The sequence below is a fragment of the Lagopus muta genome, chromosome 1 (assembly GCF_023343835.1).
Source record: "Lagopus muta isolate bLagMut1 chromosome 1, bLagMut1 primary, whole genome shotgun sequence".
NCBI classification, from domain to species: Eukaryota; Metazoa; Chordata; class Aves; order Galliformes; family Phasianidae; genus Lagopus; species Lagopus muta.
In genome coordinates this window covers 172,570,553-172,589,361 of record NC_064433.1, presented here as the reverse complement: position 1 = coordinate 172,589,361, position 18,809 = coordinate 172,570,553, and the positions used below count along the sequence as shown (strand labels likewise).

The window sequence follows — 18,809 nt, the reverse complement described above, 5'->3', positions numbered from 1 at the left end:
GAAAAAACAAACATTATTGTCAAGGAGAAATGTGCAGGAGATAAGTCTGTCAAATTTCTCATCAATTTCCTGAGCAGCTGTTTAATAGTTGTTTGCCTACTACTGTTATTGATGGTTATTGTGCATCAGTTTTTAAGTATTCATAGGAACTAGTAAACTCATCATAATTCTAACCTGAATTTGTTACTTTAATTCTCAAATTGTTTGTTTACTTGGATCATCATTCCAGAGTAATTTATTTTTTACTGATTAAGACATGATAAATGTGTTTTTGTTTTTGTTTTTTTTTTTTTTAACTTAATGCTTAATGGGAGGTGAGGACAGTTGGATAATTTATGTAGTTGGCTTGTATTTATTTTATAATAGGCTTATGTTTTATGGGTCTTAAGTTTATTAAATAAAATGTGTGTCTTGAACTTATGAAGGTATTCAAACAGAATGGAGTTGCAGTAAATGCAAGGCTGTGATTTTATTTTTCTCCTCAGTGCCCTTATCAAGCAAGTAAACAAATCTATAGATGGAACAGCTGATGATGAAGATGAGGGTGTGCCTACTGACCAGGCAATCAGAGCAGGTCTTGAGTTGCTTAAGGCAAGTGTATTCTTGGTTGTCCATAAGCGTGTGAAAACTTTCTATAATAATTTTATTAAGATAACTTTGTAATTAGCAATTAGTAATTTAGTCATAAGAATTGTGGTGGTTGTTTGGAAGAGTACTGGTTTGGTTTTGATTCTGTTTGTTCTGATATATGAGTTTATAACCTCAAAATATAAGGTTATTTTAGAAATGATTTAGAAGCTTTTCTAGAATTCAAAAGTAGCTACATTTATGATATCAACTGATTTTTTTTTTTTTATTACTAGAGTGTGAATTCAGTGGTTTGTGAATATCATTTGTAGTACTTCTAGAACTGTACTTGTGTATAACACTGTCATTCCTCTGAATTCAACATACACTGGTGATGGTCTACCTATTTTTACTACATGTAATCTTTCTTGAGGCTCAGTTAATATAGCAAACCCTACCAAACGTGAACCTCCCTCTTGCAACTTGAGACCATTCCCTTTAGTCTTAGCTAATTATGCAGGAGAAGGGGCTGACCCCCACTTCACCATAAACTCCTTTCAGACAGTTGTAGAGAGAGATAAGTTCTCCCCTGAGCCTCCTCCAGACTGAACATTCCCAGCTCCTTCAGCTGCTCCTCATAAGGCCTGTGCTCCAGACCCCTCACAGCTTTGTTGCCCTTCTCTGGACATGGTTCAGGGCCTCGATGTCTTTCTTGTAGTGAGGGGCTCAAAACTGAATGTAGTACTTGAGGTGCAGCCTCATCAGAGCTGAGTGCAGGAGGATGATGACCTCCCTGCTCCTGCTGGCGACACTGTTTCTGATACAAGCCAGGATACCACTGGCCTTCTTGGCCACCTGGGCACACTGCTGGCTCATTTTTAACCAAGCATTGACCAACACTGTCAGGTCCATTTCCTCCACACAGTCTTCCATCCACTCTGTCCGAAGCCTGTAGCATTGCTTGGTGGTGTTGTGGCCAAAGTTCAAGATCCAGCACTTGAACTTGTTGAACTTCATCCCTTTGGCCTCAGTGCAGAAATCCAGTCTGTCCAGATCACTCTGTAGTGCCTTCCTACCCTCAGGCAAATGACGCTTCTTGCCAGCTTGGTATCATCTGCAAATTTTGCGAGTGTACTCTAAATTCCCTCATCTAGAAATTGTTTGTCTGAAGACCAGCTTCTGCTCTGACCCAGTACTTGGTAATATAGGTGTAGCCTCTGAAATGTGTATGCTTACAGCTGCAGGAGAGGAAATAACAGACTGTGAAATGCAGTAAAACTGATAAGATATAAAGACATTTAAGAGCTGGGGAAAAAAAAAGTCATATGTCAGAAACAGGCAGCATAGTAAAAATATTCCAAAATAGTGGCCAAAAAGTGACTCTCACTGAAGCGTTTTGGCTAAGCGGACCTTTAAGAAAAATAATAACTTGTTCGTTTGTTTGTTTGTTTGTTTACAGGTACTTTCATTTACACATCCTATCTCATTCCATTCAGCTGAAACTTTTGAATCTCTTCTGGCTTGCTTGAAAATGGATGATGAAAAAGTGGCAGAAGCTGCATTACAAATTTTCAAAAATACAGGAAGTAAAATTGAAGAAGACTTTCCTCATATAAGATCGTAAGTTGTATATGTTATTATGAGTAGTGTTTTTAATTACGTGGGATTATAGACTTTCTCATTTTAACTTCGTATGGTGTGGTTTATACTGCATTCTTTTGCAAGACGGTATTACTTCAGATAAAACAGGAAATATTTAAATGACTTTAAGGTAACTTTTTGTGTAGAAGTGTAGAAGTGAAATATATGCAAAGAAGTGCTAGGTGATAGTATAATTTGTATAATTGCCCTTCAGAATCATTTACACTTTTTTCTATATTAAGTATACAGCAATATAAAAATGTTCTTTGCTATTTAATATCTATCTACAGAGTGATGAGGATGTGCAGACTAAAGCATTTAGTAGCTTGTGCTTCTATAATAAAAATATTTGTCAGTTTTCTCAAATGAATACTTTTATTACCTTGTATGCGGAGGTAAAATGTTTGTTTTGCCACGTGAGATTTTATCAATAGAAGCCACTGTGGTGGTCCCTTTCTTTGAGAAAATTGCCAAAACGAGGAGAAATAGTTTTTACTGAGGTGTTATGTTCTTCATATGTATGTATGTGGTTTTTGTTAGTTTTGAAGATATCCATTTTTGAGGAGCTATGTGTTTTTTTTCTTTCTTTTTTTTAAGTGCTTTGCTTCCAGTGTTGCATCATAAAGCCAAAAAAGGACCTCCTCGTCAAGCCAAGTATGCCATTCACTGCATCAATGCAATATTTTCTAGCAAAGAGACACAGTTTGCACAGATATTTGAGGTAAAAATGAAAATACTTGTTTCTTTTGATTTATCTTTTATAGTGCACATATGTAAAATTAAGAGAGACAGTGACAATTCATATGGCAAATTAGTTATACCAAATCTACAGAAGGTATTTTCCCCTTCTCTCGCTCCCTTTGATCTAATAAGTTTGATGTAAAAATGGTAGTAGAAGATGATTTGATTTTTTTTTAAATTTTTTTAGTTTTAGAATCTGATGATCCATCATGATACTGGAACAGGTTGCCTAAAGGAGTTATGGATGCCCTCCTCCCTAGAGTTGTTGAAGGCCAGGTTGAATGAGGCCTTGAGCAGCCTGATGGTAGTGGGTGGTGTCCCTGCCCATGACAGGGAGGCTGGAACTAGTTGATCTTCATTCAGTCTTTAGAGAGGTCCTTTTATGATCGTGTTTAGGGTTGGGTTTTTTGTTTTTTTGTTTGTTTTTTTAATAGGCTATAGAGGAGTTATACACCACCCCTCAGTGCTTTTGGGATGGACCCAGGGTAGTCAAATGGTTACAGAATCTATGAAATACTGAATTATGGTAGAGATTACTTATATAGATGTCATAGTTAAAACTGCAGATGTTCTTTCTAATTAGTACTGATCACCTTGAGAGATGAATCAATCCACTACTGAAATTACCATCTTGAAATGTATTATGCTCACCTCTTCAATAGGAAATTCCTTTTTTTAATTTGTTGGTATTCAGTCAGTTCAGGTTGGGCTACCATTTCTTACACCATCCATTTTGTCTTTTTCTTCTTGACTTGTATTCTTTCAATTTCTAGGAGATCTGTTGGTGAACATGACTTGAAATCTAAATAACAAGTATTTACTTAAAAAAAATTGTATTTCTGAAATAGGGATGTCTCTTCCCCCACCCCTTATCTGAATAAGACATAGATTATATAATTAATACTTTAATTTGTTGCCTTTGTTTTAGCCACTGCATAAAAGTCTGGATCCAAGCAATTTTGAGCATCTCATTACACCACTGGTTACTATTGGCCATATAGCCATGCTAGCACCTGATCAGTTTGCTGCCCCTTTGAAATCTTTGGTTGCCACTTTTATTGTTAAAGACTTGCTAATGAATGACAGGGTAAGTACTTTTAAAACTTTGTTCTAAGATTCTCCTCCTCCTGTTGTAGGATACTCATCACATAGATGTGACCTTTTGCTCCTATTCATTGTAGATGGTTATGCTCGGATTTCCACATGTGCTGTGACCCAACTGAGTACTCACAGTACAGGAAAGGATGGAGTAGTAATTTAGTGCTGATTTGATAGTCCTTAAAAGGAAAAAAAGAAAAAAAGGGTGTTTACACAGCAATTGAGATTACTCATGTCTGGCCTCTTTTTAAAAGTAGGAATATTGATATTGAGTTCAGTCACTCCTGTCTTAAGCAAGCAAGTTGCATTTCTTACTTTTAAGGAAGTATGAGTGTTGGCTTTAGGTAGTAAGCTTTCTTGAAGGAGCTGCAGAGATGAAGTGTGATGTACTCAACTCTGTCTCCCTGCGCTGTTCAGTTGGGGTGGATGCAAGAGGAATAGAATATTTAAGATTGAAGTTGAACTTCGAAGAAGCAGGATTGTAGGAAGGAGGTGGTTTTGATTTGCTTTTGTTTCTCAGTGCCCGACTCTGATTTTTAGTTGGCAGTAAATTAAATTAATCTTCCCAAAGCCAAGTCTGTTTTGTCTGTGATGATAATTGATGAGTGATCTCCTTATCCTGTCTCAATGCACAAACTGTTCTGTCAGATTTTCTTCCCCATCCTGCTGAGGAGGAGAAACCAGGAGAGTGGCTGGGTAGGCACCTGGCAGCCAGCCAAGGTTAAACCACTACAGTATGGTGCATCTGAAATTGAAACAAACTGAGACTCGTAATGTTAATCTGCACGAGACTTCTGTATTGACGGTGATCGCAAAGGGAAAAAATAACTTGTGTGTTATCAGCTATGTTTAGGGAGAAATTTACTGTCTAAAATTATGCATGTGAGATTCCAGTCCACTGGATATGAAAAATAAAAATTATTTTCAAAGCAGTGCCTATTACATTCTGAAGTAGTAACATTCAGGTAATAGCAAGACAACAAAAATCATTTTACAAGTGGTATGTTTGTCAGTATTTGAATAGCATGACAAGAACCGTATCCCACTTCTCTAGTAGTTACTTCTATAAAATACATAAGACACAGAGCTAACCAGTTAGTGCTGCTGTATTGCTTTCAGAAGAAAACAGAAAGAGGAGATTACAGCAGGTTTCACTGAGGACTAACAGTAGTGTAACAAAATGTAAAATTTGTTTTAGCTTCCAGGAAAAAAGACAACAAAACTTTGGGTCCCAGATGAAGAAGTGTCTCCTGAAACACTAGTCAAAGTAAGTAGCATTTTCTGTAATTGTGTTACAGATAATAAAATTAAATGTCTGTGTTCCTACAGCTGTCAACTCTGTTTCCTTGTCACCTTTATTAAAGTAAAAAGGAGAAGCTATTTCTAAATTGATGGCTTCATAAGATAAAAGACATCTTAGGATGGATAGAAGAAAATATTTTGATTTTGGGAGCATCTTCTTTTATAAAATGAATGCAGTAAATATGCACATCATTGAAGTTTTACTGTCATTTATTATATCCTTATGGAAGCATTGCACATGAAATCCTTTCCAGATGTTAACACAAATGAAGTTAGTTTGTTTTATTTTTCTGTTCAGCAGGAATTAAACATCATAAAGACATTTTCCCCTTTTTTCTTTCTTTTGAATTTTTAGGACATTTCAGTAGACTCTCATTGGTGTTTTGGAATATGGAAAAAGTTGTTTTTGAATTTGGCATTCTTCTCAAATGAGTACATGTGTTACATTGTATGTAGAAGAATAATGTGTATTAAAGAAAATATATCATTTTTTTTAAACCTGTGCTTAAAAATGTAATCTGAAGCTTGTTCTTTCTCTGATATAAATGTATTATTGCCATTTCTGTTCTTGCTATGAGTTCTTTTTTCACTCAAATAGACTTAGTCTCTACAGCATGTCTTGTTTTTAAATGTCCTTCCTTCAGATGAGGGAGAGATTGTAGTTTAACATCATGCATCTTTCTAACTACGGAAGATATACTCCGTATCATGCTGTTTTCAAGTTAATTAGAGCAGTTATTTAATTTCCAATTCCTTTTGAATAAAGTTGCTCAGATGATTTTAAGAGACTCTGCTTTCTCTATTGAAGTTGTTAAACTCTTTGCACCTTAATGCTTCCTGGTCTGCTAGTTTAGTAAGTTCCTTGGTTTCCAACTTGGTACAGAAGTAATTAGTGGAAACCAGTTCTGTTTGGAGCAGCTTTGTTAGCTTTTTACTCATTCAGCTGCAGCAAAGGTGTTTTTCCTATGCATGCAATGCTGCAGTTACATAGTATGCTTCAAAACCTGCTGGTTTAAAATAGACATGGTTTCACTTCAGTGATTATGCATGTCACTTGGCATAGTCAGTGTTGCTTGATATATACATTTTTGAAGAGATTTGTGCAGCTTTAAAATGTGCTTTTTGTTGATAAAACTCTTCTACAGCTTGGCTATTTGGAAGTGAAATTGGCTTTTAGAAAATCCTAGGGCAACTTGGAGTTGAAGCCAAGCTCAAACACTGTGAGAAGCATTTGTTGGCAAGTGAAAACAGGTTATTGTGAACATTGATCTGCAAATTTAATTAACATTTATTACCACTGCAAAACCTATATTTAATGAAGAGTGCAGGCCACACCATTAGTTTAGAAACGGATTTGTGACTGTATTTTACGCTGGTTTTAAAAGCCTTTCTCCCCTTTAGTAATGTAATTGTATAAAATAGCTAATCTTGCTAGCTTTAAGACTAGCTTTAAGATTAATTATGAATATTTCAGTGTGCTGTGCAGCTAGATTGAGTCTTACACAGTAGCACTAATATTTCTTGTTTGTTTCTATATATCCTACAGTACTGGGTTTCTATTTCTCTAGCTGTGTTTTATGTAGGCAGTGTTGCACTTTTTGTTACTGTGCTAACCTTGAAGTTCTGTGATACTTCTGTGGTATTTGTAGCTCCCAAAACTTGAGTAGAAGAAATTTGAGCAACCTGTTGTAGACGTACATGAATGTAGTAAGGAGACAGTGTTTCCAGGATTGTTTGCTAGGATTACTTGAAGGGATGGGAGCCCACTATGTTTTTATAGTAGAGGTATGATGGTAACCTAGATGAGAGAAAAAGGCTATGATTTACTGTTGATTTTTTTTGGTTAATTTTCATTTTTAAAGGTTAATGCTTACTTGCTGCTGATTGTTTATGTAAAGCTGGTTATTAATTTCAGTTCCCTTATATGACAGCCAGTGATATGTCATCTCTGGAGGAAAAAAAGTGATCATGTACTATTGTTTTTGATTGCACTTAAAATACACCTAATTCATGTTGTGCTGTCTTATCTGGTGGTAGGGAGTAATTCATGACCTTAACTTCTGATATCAGAGAATTGTAGTCTCATAGAACATAAAGTGAAACAAGAGATTCAGAGTAGATATAAGGAAAGAACTGTTCAGAGTTAGGCAGGTTGCCAGCAGGCTGTGCAATCTCTATTCTTGGAGGATTTCAACACCAGACTGAGTAAAACTAACTTCATAGTTGATCTTCCTTTCAGATTGGACTGGGGAGAATCTGAAATTCCTTCCAACCTGAATTATTTTTGATAGTTACCCTGTTTGGCTGCAAAAATGACATTTAAAACATGGAGGTGGTGCAAACTCATGTTCAGGCAGCTTGATGCAGTGGGCAAGGATTTTCATGCCCCCTATTTAATTTTATTGGAATATTTGATTCTGAAGCAATGTTGTAACGTTGTCAAAACATCATTAACAGCAGCAGAGGAATAAGGAACAGAGAGGAAAGATAGGAAAATTCTGAAGGATGTGGATTTAGGACTTGCTATGTGGTTGCATGACTAGAGTAGTAGGCTTCTTAAAAACTAGGGGGAAGGAGCTGTGGAGAGGAAGGGAGAAAAGCAAAGGTTAAAATAAAAGTTGACCAGGAGCTGACCAGAGATGCAGGAGCACAAGACAGCATTGGCTGTTCCCTGACTAAATTGGCCTGCACAGTAGTCTGGTGTTGATGAAGTTATGCAGTTCTAGGAGTGAAGATTCATATACTTTCTTACTTGAAGACCACATAGAAGTATAATGTTTCTGTCTTCATAACAAATGGGAGACAGTAATGATACAGGTACTGGTTGTGACATGAAATAATTAAACAGTTAGACTGCCAAAACTGCTGCTGCTGCTGATATTATTATTGTCATTGTCATCATCTTCTAGTGGATAGCTACAAACTGCTTCAGGATACCTGAATACCAACTGAGGGATAGGGCAAAACTGAATTTCATTTCTGTTCCACAAATTTGATTTGTGATTTTTACTTCTTGATAGCCTGCCTCCTGCTGGTGTTCCCAATATACTTAATTCTGTTGGTGGAATAAATGGCCTGTGGAGCTAAAAATAAACGTGTAAAAATACTAGTGACAAAATTTAGAGATCTGAAGGGATCACTGTGTACAGTTTTACATGAAGGAGGTCGTATCATGAACTTCATTCTGTAATATTTTTACTATTAAGTTGGAATAATAGAATTATATTATATTACAATATTAGAATAATAGAACTTTGTCTTTCAGGGAAAAAGGAATTCTAAGTTACTGTGTACAATCACATATTAAAAGAGATTTAGAATGTAGTAGGTTCCTTCCAGTGCTAGCTTTGTGTTTAGTTTTTTTAATATTTATGTTTAGATTTTGTAGAGCTCTTGAATTCTATGTTCTGGATTTCTCCCCACCCCCCAAGAATGTCTGCTTGTTTTAGACGAACACTTTCATTTTGCTTTAAGAAAATATTCCTCTTTCTGTTTTCATTACTGTCTGTGCTCTCATACAGAAGGAAAACTAAAGACAGAGAGATTCAGATAATAAAACAAATTTATTCTCCAAACTCATGCTTTATTTTCACTAAAGAAATTAAAAATTATTCAGTGTTTCATGATAGCTGCTAGATTCTGCGTACTTTTAGAAGCTTGCCTCAAAAGACTCAGCGTTTCCATTGGCAAAGGACAAGTTATCTTAAGTAACAGGCTTTGAGGCTTTTCTTTAAATAGCTAAGAAAGAAATATTCTTTTCTGAAGCCAGTTATCTTAATGCAGGTTAATACTGTACTGATTGAAATGTCTACAAAGTGGTTTTAAATTTACATTTCTAAAATAATTTTATATTCAAATATAACATATGTAAGGACTTCGTAGGGATTATTAAAGCATCCGAGTTCTGTGAGCACAGCAATGTTTCATTTAGATCCAGTAATATTTTCTTAAGTATACATAGTTTGCTGATCACACAGTGTTTGGATGTAAGGTCAATTAAGACAATGTTTTCACAGGACAGAATGTGATTGTGTAGTGGAAGAAACTGCCAGAGCTTTAACTAAATGTCATATTACTTCAATTTGCTGTAATTAATGTCAAAGATTGTCAGTTTCTAGTGTTCTTTAATTTTCATTTTTATCTGTCTGGTTGTCTTTCAGTAGTGGGCACAATATTTTAAATGATCAAACATTCGTTCTTAGTAAAAAGCACTTGAGAAAACAGTAGTTAACCTGTTAGATTATTTTAAATAGTTATGATGTTATAGTATGTCTATAATATAATAGTGGGCACATGATGTTTATGAGTGTCTTACAAACAAAGTATTTACTTTTCAAATGAGACATATGAAGTGACTTGACGTTTGCATATCAAAATCTTTCAGATTCAGGCCATCAAGATGATGGTTCGATGGTTGCTAGGAATGAAGAACAATCACAGTAAATCAGGAACTTCTACTCTAAGATTGCTAACAACAATATTACACAGTGATGGAGATTTGACAGAGCAGGGGAAAATTAGGTATGTAACAAATGGTAACATTTTGATGCCCTTGGTGATGCAATAGGTAGAGTACATGAATTTTAGTCAAAGTAATACTTGACTGTTCTGTTACTGTATGAGAATCTTTGTATGATTTGTTTTTTAAGAACTCAAAGATAAGCTTGGCTGAATTCCTACAGAAGTTTGCTGAGTCTTGGTTTATTTTAACACCTTAGATATGCTGTATTTTAATGTCTTTTTCTGTTTTATCTTCTTTAAAGGGCCATTACTCAGACTGCAAGAATAAACTGAGTAACTTCCTCTGTACCACTGAAAATGGGTTTTAAATTTTTTTGTCACTTATTGTTGCCCATGTACCAGTTGTTGTGTATGCTCAAAATCCATAAACAGCCTTTCTCATAAAACACATTTGCCAGCATATTGCCAATGTATTGTTTTCAGCATGTTGCCAGAACCCAGGTGGGAATAGCTAGTACATGAGGCACTTCTGTCTGAAGGCAGACTTTATTCCCTGGAGGTCTCTGAAAGTGAAATGAAGTTGGAAATGTGTAAAGAAGATTAATTCTCATTTAATAAATAATTCTCCATTAATAAATAATTTCTCTTTTAGATGGCTGTTAGACAACTTCTTTGTTTCACTGGTTTTTTTCTTGATCCTCTGCTGTAGAAGTGAGAAGTTTTCAGGCATTATTGTTTTCCAAATATTGAAAACTTGTGTCTGCAGAAGCTGTTAAATGCATACGTGGATTGTGCCAGTAAGAGTAAAAAGACTTCAATTTTGGGGCAGAGTTAAACGTTGTACAGCCATCTGCAAATTTAGGCCTATGTTGTGTGTGTAAAGCTGAAACCTGAGAATTTACTGCTATATCATCTTTGTAGTAATGTGTGGGCTTTCTTAAAATTTCTCATAAATAGCTGTTTTATTGTTTTTACATATACCATATTACATCATATTTAACATTTATCATATTACATTTTGTAATATGACCATTTGTGGCAGTTACCAGGGGACTAAGTAACACCATTAGTTTTTCAACATAACTGCTTGGAGCTGCAGTCCAGTAGCTTTGTGAAAAAGGGTTCAAGATAACTGATTATTACAAAGTGTTCATTCTGGCAAACATGAGATCATGCAAAAATGGCAGGAGACCAGCATGAATGAACAAAGAGCTCCTGACAAAACTCAGACATAACGGAGGTGTGCAGAAGGTGGAAGAAGAGACAGGTAACCTAGGAGGAATACAGAGGTGCTGTCTGAGCATATGGGGACAACATTAGGATAGTCAAAGCCCATCTGGAATTAAATCTGCCGAGGGATGTCAAAGACAACAAGGAGGGCTTGTAAATAGGTGACAAAAGGAAGACTAGGGAAGGTATGCACCCACTGCTGAATGGGGCAGAAGCCTTGGTGATGCAGGATGTGGGAAGGCTGCGGTATTGAATGTTGTCTTTGTCTCAGTCTTTACTAGCAAGACCAGACTCAGGAATCATAGAATCATAGGATTGCTCAGATTGGAAAAGACCTTAAAGATCATCAGGTCCAACTGCAGCCTGAATGTAAATGTACTACCTGAACTCTAACAACCCACTGCTAAATCATGTCCCTGAGCACTGCATCCGAATGGTTTTTAAACACATCCAGGGATGGTGACTCAACCACCTTCCTGGGCAGCCTATGCCAGTCTCAGGCTCTGGAGAACAGGGGAACGTCTGGAGAAAACTAAAGCCAACTCTTGATGGATAAGAGCCTGTCAGGAAGACACCTAGACGAACATAAGTCCATGTCCTTTTATCAGAGGACCCTAAAAACTTGACTATAGGCCAGTCAGACTTGCCTTCATCCTTAGAAAGTGGAGTGACTAATTCTAGAAACCATTTCCAGGTACATGGAAGTCATCAAAAGTACTTAGCTCAGGTTTAACAATAGGAAGTCATGCTTGGCTGACTTGATTATCTTCTTTGATAAAATAACAATTTTAGTAAACAAGAGGAGAGCAGTGAATATAATCTACCTTAACTTCAGAAGGCTTTTCAACACTTGTCTCCTTTGAGATCCTCATAAAGAAGCTGATGAAGCATGGGCTGGAGTAGATAATGAGATGAACTTAAAACTATCTGAATGGTTAAGTGCAAAACATGGTAATCAGTGGCAGAAAGTCTTAGCTGAAGGCCAGTAACCAGTGGTGTACCCAAGAGGTCAGTCTCTTTAACACCTTCCTTAATGGTCTGGGTTATGTGACAGTGTACCTTTAGAAAGCTTGCTGGAGGCACAGAACTGAGAGAAGTGGCTGATATGCCAGAGAGACGTGATGCCACCCAGAAAGATGGAAACAGGGCTGGGTAGATGTGCTGACAGGTACCTCACAAAGTTCAGCAGTGGGAATTGCAAAGTCCTGCACTTGGGAAGGAGTAATCCATGCACCAGTACGTGCTGGGAACTGCCTAGCCAGAAAGCAGAAAGGGGCCTGACAGTCATGTCCAGTTGAACATGAGCCAGCTGTGTGCCTTGGTGGCAAGAAAGGCAGTCAGCATACTGGGCTTCAGTCGGTGGAGTATTGCCAGCAAGCTGGGGGAGATCATTTTTCTCTACACTGTCACCACTGAGGGCCCCACCTGGAGTTCTGTGTTCAGTGGTACACAGTGCCAGGACTAGAGATAATGAGCATGAACTGAAACACAGGAGGTTCTGTTTGAGCATAAGAACATTTTTCCACTTGTGTAGGTGTCTGACCCCTGGCACACGTTGCTCAAAGATGTGGTGGAGTATCTCATTAGAGATACTCAAAAGCTATCTAGATACGTTCTGGGCAACCTAGTGGTTGTCCCTGCTTTAGCAGCCATGTTTGGCTAGCTGACCTGTAGCAGTTCTGACTAACCGCAGCTATTCTGTGATGCCTCGTATTGCACTTTCAAAAGTTCTAACATCCAAGGAGCACAGTTTTGCATTGTGTCTACTTTTGTGAGCTATAGCACCTGTGCTGAAAAGTGTCTTCATAAACTGAAGCAGGGAAAATGATGCTTCAGGCATGTTAGTTTTACACAGATCTTCCTGATCTGGCTGACCCTTCCGGGCCTTTATGCCTTATCCTTTGAAAATGCAATGGCAGCGTGTGTTGGATCTCTGGTGTGGAAATTTGATGCTTCTTTTGGATTAATGTAGGCTTTGAAAAGAGAAAAACTCCATGCAGTGCAGAATCTTGCCTTCTAAACTACTAAATCTGCTGCTGTTCTGCATAGTGTCAATATTTGTGTTTGTGGCTTGCATTTGTCTTTTAAATAATAATGTGTAATTTACTAAAGATAATTGAATTACATGAAAGTAACTGGGTTTGGGACACATTTGACCTCTTGTAGGCTGAAAGTCATGTTGTAATCACTTTTATTGCCATTCACTTTGGTGTTATAAAATGTTCTAATCTTATTGTTCCACATCATTACAAGGTTGAACTAAAGATTCTGGAACAAGTATTTCTTAATCAACCATAAAAATGACTCAGATCTCAACTCTTTAAATCTACACAGATATACTTTTTCAGTGACCATGTGAAGGTATGGGATTTATTCAATTTCAAAGCATGATTCAGCCTAGAGTATGGTGTGAAGACAAGGACTCGCTTGGAAGAGAAACAAATAAATCCTGTCTCTTCATCTTTCTCATTTTGACATAGGGAGATTGTTGACTTTGTTGAATTGCTTTTAATTACTTTGAAATGTTAACACAGGTAAATTAAATTCACTGGTGTCAGGAATAGTTTAATATTGAATTTTGTCAATAAACATTATCTCGGTGGTTTCCAGGTATTTATTTTTGATTTATTTATTAATTACAAGCACTTCTACAAGTTCAAAATTCAATATGGTACCAATTCTTCTATTTCTGATTAGTAAAAACAGCCATGCTGGGTATTACATGCCTTATTTGTAGAAGAATTTTAATCCATGATGAGCATAAAGTAAGAACATTGGAGGATGCTAGCAGTTGCCCAAAGTATTGATACCAAATATGAACCTGCATTGAGACTTTTGGGAAGGCAGTCTGTATTTTTCCTTACTGAAGCTTACCAGGGGAAAAAATATGTTAATCTTCTAGAATTAAGCTTTTAGAATTTCATGGTATATAATAATAACCAGCTCTGCCATCTGACAAACAACATTGTCAGAGAGTCTTTTTAGGAGAAACGTTTTTATTCTGTGGAAAATGGAAGATGCTTACAAAATCAGACGCTGGCATTTATGCCCTGTGGAGGGAAAGGAGAATCTTAGCTATCAGTTTGTGAAGTGAGAGGTGATTATACACTAGATGTATTTTGAAGGCACATTTATTTGGGTTAGCTTTGTGCATCCCAACACAGTATTTTGCACTTGATAACATCTTTCCATGTGGTTGCATTTCTGTTCTGATTTCAAACATCTGGTCTTCAGCAACAGTTATAGCACTCCAGAAAATAAATGGCCAGGTCCCCCTTTTAGCCTTTAGGGAGCTTCTGATACGACAAGGGCATCTGTAGTGTTAATCTTCAAAATGCCAAGAAATAATTGAAAACAATAGATACATCAGACTGAAGTTTTAATTTCTGCTTTAAATTGTGTATGTTGGGACAGTACAGATTGGAAAATATTTGGTTAAGACAATTTGATGAAAGATAAGTCCTTTATTTAGTGTTTTATTTTAGTATAATCCTCCTGGGTAATAGGATAGATCTGATCTTCATCTTTTATCATAAAAATACATAACTGTCACTGTCCTCTTCCTCCTTCCTGCAGCATGCTCACATGCTTACAAGTATTTCTGGGATACAAGAATATGTTGGATATGCTCCCCATAGTTTGAGCCAACTTGTACTTGTAAAGAAATATCTTTTGATTCAGTTTCCAGAATTAAATGCTGTCTCTGCCAAAGCTAAGGAAGACTGAAAGTTCTAAATTTCATTTCTTTGGCTCTTTCATTCTGTACCACTAAGTTATTGTTCAGTAGTCATTGGTGTGCAAAAATCAAACTTTTTTGGATTCACTTATCACAGTAGATGCAACTTAAAATGAAATTTAGTATTTGAGGACTAAATGTTAATCTTCCCGTTCTATTTGAAACATTGTGTAGTATTGTCCTCTGCTCATCATCTATTTGATTTTTCCATAAAATACTGAGGTATTTATAAGATCTGATTAGATAACATGAAAGTTTAAGCTCTTCAGGTGTTTTAATTCTGTTTAACAGTGGCTTTTAATCTTTAAAAGCCTTGTACAGTTTTCATGGTAATAATAATGCTTAGGAGTACAGTGCTTGCTGTCCCTAAGAATAAAGGGCAAATGGTTAAGAAATTAAATTATATTAGTCCTGCTTGAATGAGTGATTATTTTTAATTTGGAATGCAATTTGTTTATATCAAAGGAATAGGCTGCACTTACTACTACTGGGTACAGTTCATTAGTGAGAATTTTAAGTGAGGCACACAACTTTTTACTTTATTTTACTGCTTGATCCAAAGAAAGGCAGTAGTAATGTTTTTTTTTTTACTGAGATAAAATTTCTAAGAGTGAAAGCCAAACTAAGTTTATTAATGGACTTGTGTGGATATCAATTTGTAAAGCTGATGTGAAGATACTTTTGATATTCTGAGGACCTTTGTGAACGTGGTTACAGTCTGTAGAAAAATTGCTTTCAATATGAAAAATAGCAAATGCCTGGAGTGTTTTGCTATGTAGGAATACAGTTTGCATGTACAAGTCAAGTAATAGTGCTTCCAACGTGTTAAAAATATTTCTGCTTGTTACATCCTTTTTGTCTTGAAAGTACAATTCATTTGGCCACCTCTAAATGTTTCTAATTAAAATAAATTTGTGTTGAGGTGCAGTGAGGATTTTGAGCTATCTATTCCTTAGAAGAAAGTTTGGCAACTTTGGGGACTGGAAATGGGCTGTTTCCTTGGCAGGAGCCCCCTGCTGAAGGAAAGCGAGCATGCTGAACAGAACCATGTCGGAGGTCGTTGAGGTCTCTGAAAGGCAGCCTGTACTGATGTGTGCTGATCCAGCACACAGTTAAAGCAGATTTACATCCGTGTTGTACTTCGAGGAAGTTCCAAGAAATATTTTCATTGCAAAGCTGGGTCAAGGGAATAGGTATGTGGTAATAGACTTCAACATCTGATAAAGTAGAAACAACTTGTGATATGAGCAGTTACTTGTGCTGTTGTCTGGGAACCGAGGCTGGGCGGAGGCCAGCTCTGGAGATTTTTTCTTCTTTTTAAAATAGCTGTCTTTCAGCAATGCTAATTCACCAAAATTTAATTAAGTCAAATAATTCTACATTCTTTTATTAACTCATAACCTATGTGCTTGTTTTTCAGTAAACCTGATATGTCTCGATTGAGGTTGGCTGCAGGTAGTGCTATTGTGAAGCTGGCACAAGAACCCTGTTACCATGAAATCATCACCTTGGAACAGTACCAGCTGTGTGCACTAGCCATAAATGTAAGGAAGTTGGGTGTGATGTGTGGGATATTGGCAAATATCTGTGTGTATGTGATGCTTGTTGCATATACTTCTGCTAATCTGTATTTATGAAAAATAGTTGGGTTTGACATGAATTTCTTTTTTCCAGTTCGTAATCCTGAAAATTGATTTTTGAGTGAGAATTAGATATGTTGGACTGCAGTGACAACACAGATCATTGTTTCTTGATAGATGGGTAGAATGCATTTGGAACATGGAGATCTGTGAAGGTCATTGGTGTGTTTTAAATTGCAGAAGAGTTAGGAGCAATTTCGCCTTTGAGATTGAAGTAGCAGAAGGGAAATATCTTTCAAATTATAAGTGAAGACTTAGAATTTCTCTCCGTTCCTGTTTTTAAAGTTTTGTAAATTTTACAGTAATTGATTGACCTTCGTATTTGTTTACCAAAGTTTAGATTTTAAGCTCTTTCAGGACAGAAATTCTATGTTTACGGATCCATGAGGCACCTAATGGATTATGAATAATTATAAATAACTTTTCTGGATATTCTTGAGTTTTTCTGCCATTTTCGTCCTCCTTTTAGGCTGTTGAGTTCAGATCCTCAGGTGCAGAGGATCTACACTTCGAGATTATCTATGTGGGAAATAATACAATCTGTATATGTGTTTTTCAAATATTTGCAGATATAAGATTATGCAAAGTACTAAAATTAATTTACTGGTGGTAGACACCTACCAACAGTAAGCCATTAGAACAGTGTGTAATCCTTTTTGTCACTAGCAAGTCTGACCACAGATTAGGGCACTCAGGTGACGTTGAGGCCAACTGCTATTTTGTAACTTAATATACTGCAAATTTTCTTTAAGTGGGCAGATCAAGAAGCAGATAAAACAAAAGGAAAAGCTTAATTTTTAAGGTTTGCTGCGGTTGCATTTGTTATACTGTATTTCTGTGCTTGATATTTAATGAATCTTTTTTTTTTTGAGAGAGAGAGATAATACCACATTCTCTAATGTGGAATTACTTGAGTGTAGAATGCATAATTAAATGCCGTTGCCCGTTGCTTTAATGTTGCAGTGACTTTATGATGATTAAGTGCACATAGTTTTAGTCCTTTTAGAATAAGTGATATATGTATTTCCCAAGCCTGTAATCTCCCCAGCAGCCGAGTTCTTTGTTTTACAGAACAAACTGACGTGTCGGCAAAGCTTCATGTTGAAAGAGAGTAGAAAAATGGCTTTGACTACTTCAGTATTCAGAAGTTTTTCAGATCAGATTTAAGATTTTAAGATAAGCTGTTGAAAATACAATTTTAGTTGTTTTGAGAATATTTTTTGTTATTTAAGGTACGTTAAAAATATCAAAAGCAAGAAGAACCATTAGCAACAAAAAAAAAAAAGGAAAAAACAAAACAGCAAACAAACTTGCAGAGATTCTTTCATAATCTCAGTTTGAGGGAGTTTTAATTAGTTAAGCAAGTTTGTCAGTTTTCATGAATCAGTGTTATTTCTTAGGGAGAGATATAAGCAGTTTTGCAAATACCTTTTTTTTTTTTTTAAAAAAAAAAAAAGAGTATTAGAATTAAATTCAGAGAATAAGCAGATAAAATTGGGCTTATGTGTGATTTGTAGTGGTATACTGGGGAAATAATGGTAGAGCTTGGCTGATTTTGGTCCCTCTTCCTCTCAGTGAACTTGTGTACTGAGCTGAACTTATCAGATTAACTTGTAAGTTATTCTTGATATTGGGATATAAAGGAATAAAAATATTTCAAATTTCATCTCACAATGGCATCAGTAACGAAGAACCATACCTTACATTAAGTCTGATCTAAGAAGGATTTACTTCTTTGTCATAGCAACTGGACAGAAGTCTGTTCTAAGATTTCTAAGGACTTTAGACATAAGTAATATTAACGAATGGGAGAAGAGGGCTCCACCTCCATAGCCTTCTGCTAAGGGATGGATTTACTATGGAGGCAGGCCATACACAGATGCAACAGACCTTGAGTATTGCTTACAGGTGGAGTTTCCAGTTTGGGGTGCTGCTGCTTCATCAGTCAACTCTGGCATTTGGAGGCCTTTTAAAAATCTTAATGTATACATATATTTACCTCATTTGCAAATTCAGAGGTTGGGTGTTACCAGTGACTACATCTTTGTCTCTGCTCTTCCTGTTGGCTGATATCTGGAAACTCTCTAAATTTCAAAGCTGTCATTTAACCTAATAGGTATTTATTTCTGTTAATGCTTTTTCTTCATATTTAGAGATAACAAATCTTTTTCCTCTTGACCATTTTTGCTGGGATAAATAAGTTTATAATACATTTTCCTGTGCATTTTCCACACAGCATCTTTTAAGTTTTTGGCCTTGAATGGTCCTGATGTTTGTAGGTTGTTTTCATAAAGAGAATTTTGAAGTTAATATCTCCTCTGGGAATACATGGCTTAATAAATCGTAAGAGTACACTTGCTCCCCTTATTTTTTTACTTTGTGTTCATTGATAA

At 36.2% G+C, this 18,809-nt stretch overlaps 1 protein-coding gene across 4 annotated transcripts in view; it reads left to right on the top strand.

Moving 5' to 3' along the window:
* Positions 1-18,809, top strand: part of PDS5B (PDS5 cohesin associated factor B) — a 100,472-nt gene that overhangs the window by 62,880 nt on the left and 18,783 nt on the right. For 3 of the 4 annotated variants that reach the window (XM_048942748.1, XM_048942755.1, XM_048942744.1), the window contains exons 18-24: positions 486-591; positions 2,027-2,187; positions 2,806-2,929; positions 3,878-4,036; positions 5,246-5,314; positions 9,734-9,870; positions 16,197-16,320. In XM_048942748.1, coding sequence (XP_048798705.1) covers positions 486-591; positions 2,027-2,187; positions 2,806-2,929; positions 3,878-4,036; positions 5,246-5,314; positions 9,734-9,870; positions 16,197-16,320 — 880 coding nt within the window. Of the gene's footprint in view, positions 1-485; positions 592-2,026; positions 2,188-2,805; positions 2,930-3,877; positions 4,037-5,245; positions 5,315-9,733; positions 9,871-10,112; positions 10,350-16,196; positions 16,321-18,809 lie in introns of those variants that run through there. The other variant, XM_048942766.1, reaches the window with a different exon arrangement.